The 12,052-nt window shown below is 35.3% G+C and overlaps 1 protein-coding gene across 1 annotated transcript in view; it reads right to left on the minus strand.

The window, feature by feature from the left end:
- LOC150084465 (cell adhesion molecule Dscam1-like) overlaps positions 1-12,052 on the minus strand; it is a 421,339-nt gene that overhangs the window by 244,593 nt on the left and 164,694 nt on the right. The window contains exon 6 of the mRNA XM_090376247.1: positions 5,238-5,507. Coding sequence (XP_090232373.1) covers positions 5,238-5,507 — 270 coding nt within the window. The remainder of the gene's footprint in view (positions 1-5,237; positions 5,508-12,052) is intronic.

Below are 12,052 nucleotides of genomic sequence, written 5' to 3' on the forward strand. Positions count from 1 at the left end.
ACACTTAAGATATATGTATGTACATGTAGATGAGTATAGTTGTGGTGTTAGAACATAGTAATGAACGGAGAATATATGGAGATGGTCAAATTACATATGAATGAATAGAAGTAAAGTAGCTCATATAGACGGGAAAATTAAAAGGGATAATTAAAGTAAATACTGTCATATATGATAATCCAGTTGTACTATGGTGACCAAGTCAGAAAGTTTTTTTTATTTAGTGCTGGTATGAACCAGATAATTATGATAAAGCTAGTTAATAGGATGGTTTCAATTGTATCATGGTAATTTAGCCAGAGGAGGTTTTGTGATTAATATTGCTATATAAGAAGGAAGGATTGTATAAGAAAGTTGAATGTGGAAATTGAGTGTGATCCCAAAGAAAAATTGATGATACATTTGAGAAGATATCATAATGGAAATTCATGAAAGTGTTAATATCCTTCCCCCCCCCCACATAGTCAAAGTTAGAACCAGATTTGCAATGGATAGGATAGCATTTTGGAAGAGGAAGCAGGTGTTTACACAGAGAATGGATGTAAAGTTAAGGAAATTGTTACATAAATGTTTTGTATGGAGTGTCACGATTCATGGGGCTGAGATATAGGTACTAAAAATGAAGGATATTAGAAGTGAATCTTGGAAAATGTGGGTGTGGAGGAGGCTTGATATGGCGAAATGGGCAGCTATGATTAGAAATGAAAAGGTATCGAGAAGAGTAGGAGAAAATCGAATAACGATAAAGCTATTAGGAAAAGAAGGAAAAACTGGCAAGGTTATTAAGGGAAACGTAAATAATGGGAAAAAGACAAAGAGGAAACAGAAGGATTAGAATACAGGATGATCTTATAGTCTGATGGATATCGTGGACTAGAGGAGTGCTAGAGACGGGAAGAATGTGTTAGATTTAAAAAGCCTATTCTTTAGAAAGTACAAGGAAAACAATATCGGCTTAATTTACACTGGAGTCCCATTATTATGTTATATATTCTCCTAGCCTCTGCAGTCTGAATATACCGTCTGATGCAACGCATAGCAGTCGCCTAACCTTAACACTGACTATTCAGTAGTCACGAAAAATCACATGTTCCAATTAAAAGATGCATTTTTGATATAGCTGGAAAGCCAGTTGGATGTGAAAAGTATCACTTATAAAAATATAATAATATTATTTAGAACTGATATTGGCTACCATTTTCGTTATAATCGGCCTTTCCGATGTTTTATTTATTTATGTTGTCCCTAATGTGAGCTCATATTAGAGACATGCCCTGAAGATGGTACTAGCCAAGTCTAAAACTGAACAGGAAGGTGTATACGGCTATAAGATTATTGGCTGCCTATTCTCAGTGCAAACTTATCATGCAAATAAAGTTTGAACACGGAAAGTAGTGGTGTGGGGGGGGGGGGGTTGTCCAGAAAGGAATAGACTATAATTTATAATACGCTATAAGTAATGTAATTTTGTTAAGTACAAGGTTGGCATTTTTTATTCATCGAACCATTTTAATAACAACTGTCAGTATTCACAAAATATGTTTAAGAATAAATATAAATATTTATAAATTTGGCGTACCAGTAATTTTATCATTTGTATTAGATCACCTAGCGCAATTAGCCAGATGGGTTGCCGCTGAAGACAAGAAAAAATAACCTCCTCCACTTCGAGAGGGTTTCAACTTCTACTCCAGACCGATAACACCCACTGTATGTTTACTGAGCGAGCAACAATACAAATGCCGTTACGGCAAAGTACTTTTACCGGTAAATTTCATCGAACATTTGCGTGCTTCTCGTGCAGGCTTTCTTTACCTTCGCCAAAAAAAAAAAAAAAACTTTGGAGAAAGTTCCAGAAAGTCACAAAGAAGCCAATTTCTCGGGCTAGAAATTTTCAAGATTAGTCTCATGATTATAAAGGTTTTTAAAATTTTTCATCAAACATTTGTACAAGCCCTTGATGAAGATGATGCTGATCCCAGATTGTGCAGAAACATACAAATAAACTGCAAAAAATAGCCAAGAATGGCCAAACTGTATGGTCTGATGAGTCCTCATTCAAATTACTCCGTTATCTCATTTAGTAAATAGGCGTAATTGCCCGTTTATGGACCATTAGATATTTTTGACCCGTTCTTTTTTGTTGACACGGTGGTCACAGATGGAAGCTAGCTGGCCATGTTAAAATTAATGAAGTTCAACTACTCCAATCAAAGTAAATTTAAAAGATGTATTTTTCATGTAGGACGCTCTTCTCCCCTCCCCTCCTACAATCTCTCACTCTGCTAATAATCACCCGTATTTTTCCGATACAAAAAAAAAAAAAAATCACTGCTTATAGTACCATCAATGAGCGTTTTTCTGAATGTGTTAAATCAGATTTGCCTTTAATTTATTTTCTGTGAGCTGGGGGCACGTCAAAGAAAGAGTTTACATGTTAAGCACCGTGGATGTTCAGCATCTAATTATCCCAGGATGGGAATCACTGTCAGTAATTAGGAATGTTTCTTTGTCAAAACATCATAAAAAAACTACAGTTTTTGTGAGGCCCAAAATGGCGGACATTTTGAACCCAAGTACATGAATTATACATCTTTTTAAGTAGATAGTCGTTTACTTATTACGATTTATATTCTCTAAAAATTAATTTACCCGCAATATTCAATTTTTTTTTTTTTTTTTGACTGACATGTGAATAATGCGCTACGGCTGATGTCTGTCATCTCGTAAACATATTAAATCACTTAGTGACCTGGCCAAGCTTTTGTTCCGCAACGCGATAGGTTTACTTGTACTCACCACGTGGTGCTCTCGAAATGGATGTTTAGCTCAGGTCATTAAGTGAAGTTCAGTAATTTTTTCACATCATATTAAGCACAGGACCTGAATTTTGGCTCGCACTATTTTTCTAATAACTGGATTCTCGGAATAGAAACTTTAAAGACACTAAGTTCATGTGGAATTTATGTTGGCAGCTTTAAAACCAAACGTAATGACAATATATGTGTCAGAAAGTTTTCATTGTGAAAGAGTATTACAAAAATGGAAATTATGTAAAAAATTAAATATTGTTTAGAATTCATTTTACGTAACATGCCAACAAAACCACAAGCATGAAGGACGTGCTGGGTGTCTAGCCATACGCGCACCCGATGTAGTGGAAATCCGGACGAACATTATTGACAAATTCGGTTTATTCCACTTGATTTGTTAAATCAATCCATCTTGGCTTCCACGTGTGGTACTTACCTCCTTAGTGAAATGAGTGCACTCATGGTTGTCAAGAATTTCAACTATACTTTCACACGCTTTTCCTTTTACACAATTTATTGACTCTAATAGGCTCTTTTGATTTACCAATCCCCTTTCCTAAAATTAAAACTTTTGGCTTTTCTTATGGCTACCAAAATGCTACTCTTCACTTCAGGACACTATAGCCACTCTACGCTAATGGTTCTTGTACAGTCATATTTGTAATATCACTCAACTGGCTAGTGATTACGGTAACAGGATATTCGTGACACTTTAATACATATAAGTCACTACCATGACTAAAAATTTATTTCAAAGGTTAAGCCCATGATTTTGATTTTCAATCAATGATTTTTTTTTGATTTTCAATCAACTTATAATTTCAATAAGCTGAAATTATAAGTTTAAATAATAAGCTTGCCTATTCACGTTACACAGAATCTTATCGCTATCATGCCGTCTGTAGCACGCCAACTATCAACTTTCCTTTATCACTTGATTATTTCACATCGAGCATATTCTATGCTCTCATGAAATTGTTGCAAATCAAAATACGATATTACGAGTATCACTCTCATGCTACTTCTTATAGAAAGGATAACTTCCTCCTCTTGTTTCTGCCCACCCTCTCTATATTCAGCGCACGTCCCAAAATTAAACTCATCTTCTCATATATCAAATATGACACAAAGTTCCAGCTAGCCTTATTACATGAGCATCCATCCTTAATCAGTAACTGAGATTCATCCATTTTATTGGCAATACTCTTGACATTATTTTGCATTTGCTTTTATTCCCTTCCTTGATACAATTGTCGAAGCACGCTGCGGCATCGCTAACGTGTCGCTTTTCACATAATTCGATATTTTCGAAAATGGTTTTATTCCTTTACTCGTGGGTAATGAAGTTGATATTACTGAAGCTTCGTTCCAACAAGATGACACAGACAGCAGAAATGGCGTTGGATATTTTTATTTTTTTAAGGAAACATTTATAAACGGCGTACTCTAAAATAAATTCCCTGATCTTCCCTGTGAAAGTTTTCGTTACCTCTGGCGCGATTTAAACCTGTGACTATTTTATTTAGGGGTATGTCAGATGATGAGATAATCAGAAATAATCCACGCGCAGTGTATGATATGAAACGTTGTGTAGCAAACAAAGTGTTCTACGAATAATAATATTCGCTCTATACTACAAGACTGAATCTCATTATTTAAAGATTAAGAACCCTTTGGACATCAGGAGTAAGTTAAATCAGCTTAGCTGACCAAAATTATTATTTATTAGGAAATCTTAACATAACTGAGCACGCCCAGTTAACGGCCTCTGAGACTCAGTATTGTCATATTGAAACCACCTTTTGAGTCTATCCAAAATTATCTATAGGGCAAGTCAAAATAGAATCCCGTTCGGAGGGTTGAGTTTGCTCCCACTTGCGTGATCTCGTCGCATATTGTCCACCAGCAAAGTAGGCCAACTTGCTGGTTAGTTATATGGTATATTTGAGAACAGGCGATCAGCTACATACTTGTGGGAATTAATAAACTAACGCATTAGTTTATTAATTCCCACAAGTATGGCGTTTTAATTTCACAAAATTCATTACTTGAACCTTCCTAATATTAATAAAAAAATAAAATAAATAAAAATCTAAGTTGTTCCATTAAAATATAAAGATACAAATATGTCAATTAGAAAATCATTAATGTAAGCATGCGTCAAAATTCATACAAAACGCATATTTTATAGTAGTTCTGTCTAATTATTTTTAATATACTAAACAAAAGAAAACACTAGAAGTGATTAATGGGAATAATACAGTCTTACTGACGAATCGGTAGCTTTGAAGATTTAAATTGCGCTAATAGGAATCCAGTAGTACCCTTGCTGTAAAAGTTACAAACTGGTTAACCCAATCAAATGATGGTAACAAGAATGTTTGCTAATCATCGTAAACAATATACTGTATTGGTCACACGTACCTCCGGTAATTAGTCGGGATGAGGCCTGAGCAGACTGCAGATCCCTGTATACAAAGCACTGATATATTCCCGCATCTTGTCGCTTTACTTGACGAATGTGCAGGACAGTAGGAGTCGGAAAGCTGAGCCTGGAACTAGGAGATAAAAAGTGCATATCTTTTTTCCATGCAAGAGATCCCACATGACCTCCACTGACCGAACAATTGAAAGTTGCTGCTCTCCCAACCTCTGTTCGTAACTCGCTGGGGCTGATTGTGATGTTCAACAACTCTGTAAAACAGATAACATCATTTGAAATAATAAAATACAATTTTTATGTAATGTAGTTAATACTATCTCATGCTTTTGATGAACTGTGGAAGAGAATTCCAATTATTAATCATTTGATTATAAATTTCATAAATACGAAAAAGAAAAGTTCAAATGTTTTGTAACACGATCACCGCGAACTTAATTAATGCAAATTAAACTTTTGTTGCCAACATATAAAAACGGCTTTCTAAACTAGTAAAAAATATTTTCAAAGTACAACAGTTATTTACTTTTAATGTGCGCGAGCAAAAGGAAAATGAGAAAGATAAAAATATGTATTTTATTATGTTAAAGGCTGCCAAGCAAAAATTATCATCTAGGGCTCTACTCCTTCCTCCTGAGATCGCCTAACTACAGCCTCGATTGCTGACAACTTAAGAAATTCCTCACGTAATCGACGGGAATCGAACTCACACCTCTTCCAAACGAGTGACAAGTGCCGAAACTACTATACTCTCATGGAGAGGAAAACAAACTCAATTTTGGAAAAGTACTCATTCACTAATATGCATTGTTGGTAAAGTTAAGTTCGAACCAATGTATTTCAAAAACTGCAAATTACCAGCGGCAGTGATGTTTCACTGAATCCAGCCGCCATTAAATTACGCATTGTAGAAAATTTCCAAGTGATGTTTTGCTGTGTAGGGAACTAAGGATGTTTGGGTGTTTTATTCCTGTCCGATTAAACTTTTTTTTTAATAATGGGAAGTTACTTTCCTTCATAAAAGTAGCGTGACGCCATATAAATATCAAATAGTGTCGGCTTTTATGTCACATGGGAATATTACTTAAGCAGTTCACAGCAATCCTCACCTTGTTTGAATATCACTATTATTTTGACAGAACATGTGAATGAATAAATAAGTCTAGAGTAGGCTACTATATGCAGGTATTGTACATGCCTGCATTACAGAGTTCAATAATATTATAATCTGTTTATTAATGTTGCCAACTGAGTCCACTGTTGACGTAATTAAGTTTTGAGAAGATGGTTCTCTAACAAGGCTGTCTTTTTTAGGCAATCCGATAGAGTGCAGTTGTGGAAGGCCGAGTCGAATTAAGACGTGAAATGATTTTGTTGAAAATTAGGACAAGAATTTCGTTTGTATACGTAAGACTGTGTTCTCAAAAGTTATGTACAATTCAAACCCAGTTCAAATTACAGAATGAAACCAATCTTGATTAAGTTTCTTGCTTAAGGAAATTTCTTGTTAACAAAAACTTCTAAAACCAGAATTTAATGGGGAAACAATATTAAAAGCATAAAGACGTATGGGGAAAGGACAGGCTAAAGTTATATCCATATCAGTTCCACCGAATGTGCACAACGCAGCAGATCTTACACGCGCTGCAATAAGAAAAGAGGCAAAGGAACTATGGAACATTAATACATGAATTATATGAGAGGCCATTGTGTTATTTTATCTGGGAGGAAAAACAGAAAATCAGCTGAACAAAACGATTTGCACGTTTTACTGGTATGACATTCTGGGTAACGTCGAGAAATAATACTAAAAGCAGGTCAATTATTTCTTCTGATAGTTCCAGAATAAAGAAAACTGAACCTTTGGTTATGGATTTTAAATGCGACTATTAAAGTGTCACTAATAATATTAATTCTCTTTTCACAGTCCATGAGACTGTGCGTAAAAATGCTTTATATTTATGGTATAAACAGCAAAGGAGGGGGAAATGGAAGTAATTGCCAAAGTGTGAAGACCCGGCATTCAGGGTGTAAACCAAGAAGTTATCGTATCGGATAAATGCGGCAAGTAATCCGACTAGTATACAACATGAATATGCAATGCTGCTTTTATTTAAAGCCAGTAGTAGCTGGAGTTACAATAAAAATAATGATCTATATTATCCGGAAATAATAAGATATACCTTAAACATTTAACTTTTGTCATTATCATTTTATTATTATGGATTGATATTATTTCCAAGTCTTAAATACTTTTTTCGATAAAAACTACGAATAATAAGATCACTAACATGCAACATTTCAGTTTCTGACTGTAAAGCACATCCATAGTTATATTACCCGAGTACAGATTTGAAGAAAGAGCAACAGGAAATCGAATTGGAGATCTGTTGTCAAGAGAAGAATTGCGGAAGAACCCAAGAGAGCACATGAAGCAAATCAATACTAGTATAGCAAAATGTTACAGGAAAATATTAAGAGTATCAAAATAACAACGATAACCCAAACTATTCGAGCGCCAAATCTCATATCAAAAGCCTACTACGCGCGAATATTTGCTGGTCTTCTGATACCTAACTGTGGGATGCTTCACTCACTTACGTCTCAAGATCTGAACTTGACAACACCCTGGGGCTTAAAATGTGAAAACACAATCTATGCAAAGGATTTTACACTTCTTTTGAAGCTCAGGACACGCAGGTCTAACTCAGGGGAATCTTAAATAAATACAAAGAATATATAACAGAAGGAGCAAAACGACGTCTAATAACGCCCTAGACGGTAAATTAGAAAAGAAGCTGTAGCACTAAAATGTTACCTGTAAAGAATACAAAACTGTAAACAAGATCGCGATTGATTTCGATAAATATTGCACAGGCACGTACAAGCCATTATAATATAACAGCTTCAGAACTCACCCTAGCTCTCAGGTAACTGAAAATATTTATTCCCACAAGCTTCTCCCTGAACCTCGTTTAGCAAGAGATTTATCCACTTTCGAAGGTAATATGAAATTTTCATTAAATACATCGTTAGACTTCGGAAAATCACAAGAAAATCTTTTAAGCCTCTGATGAAGCAGGGAGAAAAGAAATTGCAATTTTACTTCTTTGAAGGCAAACCAATATTGCAAATACCTGCAGTGTAAACTAGTCTTTAAATATAAACCGTCTTTACACGGTACACTGAATAGGAGTAAAACTAAGTGAAATAATGAAACTCTTTCTGGCTTAATACTTTAATAACTTTCATTATAAGAGCGTTGTTAATAAATGTAGTAGAAATATAGCTATCACACGTGCACACAAAGCGATCTTATAGTCGCGAGGGCACTTGCAATATCTGTTGTCAGAAAGCATTGACCCCTGAGTAATTGCGAAAACTTGAGGAAATTATCAAAGTTTGAACAGTCATTTTCCACACTGTACGTCGCCTATTAACAACACTATCGGAATAATGAGCTGCACATTAATAGACGGACCAATGCACAGAGTTTGCCATGCACAATCATTTTTCCATCCAATCGAAAGGACTTGACCCACACAGCTAGCCACAGTAAGATAGGGTAATGTACTTTACTCAAATGCTTTTGCAGTCAGGGAAGCATTATTTGCTCGCCACGTTGTACAATTTCAATCCAAAAGCTCAGAACACCTGCAGCACTCACTTACACTTCTCTGTCCAGCTTAATAAAGTTTCTCATTCACGTACACTTCAAAAATTACTGTTGCCGCCTTTTAAACTTGTCTACGCCATGTGATTTCTGATCATGTTGGTGTCACACGTCAGCGTTTCGAGGATAATTCAGACTTCTTGAATAATCCGCGTACTGCAACATAAACATTCAACCAATTAAGTATTAAAAATAGGAAGTGGTTATAACGAACCTGACTGGATGAAAGTCTGAGCACGGATATCATGCTTCACTTGTGACGTGTTATGAATTTCATCGTAGCACATTTTCTAAACAATGCTGAAACCTTACTATGCTTAATAAAAGATTTGATTATTTGAGGGGAACAAAACACGTATCCAATTTAATGCAAAAATAAAGCAACCGAGCTTAATTACTATATTTAATAACCACTCATATAACATGTGAAATTATTAATACAGTTTATTAAGCTAATCGTCCAAACCACTATATATTTTAGGTGGCGTTTTACCGATACCAATTATCAAACCATGCTGTTAGGGGTAGAAAAAAAAGAAAGGGTTGCAAATTTCAATTATATTACAATAATTATTAATTGGGAATTTTAAGCCTAAAATATTAAGGTTGAATTACCGTTATAAAATAGAAAACAGATATTAAATTAATTAAATACAAAAACAGGGGTGCTACCATCAGTTGGCAGCATCCCTTGCCTTTATGCAAATGAGGTTTCTGGCAACATCGGCAAGTAGGAGTGTGTCAGCAGGTTAAGAATTTAATCTTTATGTATTTTTGGATTTACTTAATTTAATATCTGTATTCCGTTATACCGGTAATTCAAATATAATATCTTAGACTTGAAATTCCCAATTAATAATAATTGTAATATAATTCAAATTTGTAACCCACCTCTATTTTTCTACCCCTAACAGCATGGTCTGATGATGGGTATCGGTAAGATGCTTGAAACGTCACCTTAAATGTATAGTGGGCGTTTGGCTTAATAAACTATCTTATTAATTTCCCGTGGTATATGAGTGGTTATTAAATGCAGTAATTAATCATAATGGAAAAACACGTAATGTCCTTCCCTAACTATATTAAACAACCAAGCGTTACATAATCTAATGAACGGTTAAGCAACTTAGCTGAGATAAAACAAAAACGTGACCTATCCAAACTAATCTTTCAACGCGCAAAGCATTCAAACTTCCAACCAATTAATTTCAAAGATACACTTCCAATCGCAGGTAAGGCTGTCACACAGACTCCTGACAATTACTAAGATTAGCTTGCAGTACCCCTTATTGTAACTTGTTATTGTTGGGCTAACTGGTTTGATTAGCTAACATATACAGTACTAAACAATTTACCTAATTAACACAATTAAGATTAAAATGTGGCACTAAAGTCATGATACTGTACAACCCTATTACACTCAACTAAATATTCTGATCTCTAAAAGGAGATATACTAAATTAACTTCACTACTTTCGTTCCCAGAAGTAATTCACACTAATGATAATATCGTAGCCATGCAGTTTTACTCTCTTGCAAGTGTTTTATTACATTTATTACGCATTCAAATGCAACCGTCAGAAAATTACCATAAAACGGCTGCTCTGATGAGGGTCATTAAAGCTTTCATCACACTTTGGCGTCGGTATTTTTGGACAGCATTCTATGAAAATGTGAGAAAGGCTGTCATGAAGGGTAGAGAGTGTTGTACCACACTCTCTTCCCCACACTGGTGATTGGTGAGGGAACAAAAGGGTTCAAGCTCTGCAAATCGCAGCGTCTGGAGACGAGGCACCGACCAGGTGATTTGACCGAGGTGTTTAATGCTTTGAATGGGTTGAGCAAGCTCAGTCCGATGGCAATTTCTTTTCTCTTGCTCAGACTGCACATGATGGGGGTAGAAATTCAAACTGAGAAAGAATGGTTGCAGGATGGATATGCGGAAGTTAGCCTTCAGCCAGCGGGTAGTTGATAGTGGGAACGAAATTACAACTGTTGTTGTGCAAGTTGGTTGTTTGAATAAATTGAAAACAAGAAAGAACCAGACAAATTTTAATTATTAGAGGGGATGAAGAAGAGAAGTGGGAACATTTTCCCCCTTTTCTCATGCTTCATAAGTTTGCTGTCATTTGCCAGGACTAATACTAACTAAAATTCATAAAAAAAGACAACCCGGTGGGGAGACACTTAGTTTATGTGAGCTAAATATTTTTACAAAACGGACAAGTAACTTTAAAAATATACCATGCTGTAACGTTAACGACAAGCGAAATTATAATCGTTTTAAGTATATTCTCTGCCGAACACACTGTTTACAAAGACCAACTTTCTTTTTTTACTTTCAAATCCGTTTTCGCTCTTTTTTAAATAAAGAATCTGCGATAGTGTTTTTCACGTTGGTTGCACTTGTGCATGCCGGCGGTAATGAAGCCTTCGGATGTAAAGAAGGCTCTTCTCTCGAAGTTACTTAAGTAAATCGCAGTGTATATTGTCGCATGCGGGAAGAATTCTTTGCAAGAAAGTTTTAATACCGCTAATGTATATGCTATCGATGGTGGTGTGCCATCTCATTGTTAGGTAATCTGCTTTTTCGCCAGCTGACGCAAGATGTAAAGTACTCTCGCACAATGGTGGACTATTAGTTAAGTTTAAGCAGAGTAAATGTGATATCGTTTGTTATTCGGTGATGATGTTAACCTCTTTGTTATCTGATTCGAAAGGAGCGTTTATTGGTAGCGAAGATTTACTACAAGTTCATAATGGCCAACTTTGATAATCGCATTTTTTTTGTTGTTGTTTACAAGCCATGCGCAACAGAGGATTCAATTATAGTGCATATGCAATAACTGCAACACAATGACAGATAATAACAATAAATAACTTTAGGTAAATTGTACAGGATTTATCAGGGTTAAAAAAAAAAGCTACCGAAGTTCATATGCTTCACTAGCAGTATTCTTTATAACAGTATTCACAGTATTCTTTATAACCCTCTGTAGGATTATCAGAAAAGTCTGTGTCGAACTTATGAGAGAAATGATGCATCGTAGGCAGAGTGATTCATACAAGGCTGTGTGAGGTAAGAGATTGGATTTCTGGAAGCAAAGTACATTATAGAATTTCGTT

The sequence above is a fragment of the Mastigoproctus giganteus genome, chromosome 6, assembly GCF_048544385.1.
Source record: "Mastigoproctus giganteus isolate SK-2022 chromosome 6, ASM4854438v1, whole genome shotgun sequence".
In the NCBI taxonomy this organism is placed as follows: domain Eukaryota; kingdom Metazoa; phylum Arthropoda; class Arachnida; order Uropygi; family Thelyphonidae; genus Mastigoproctus; species Mastigoproctus giganteus.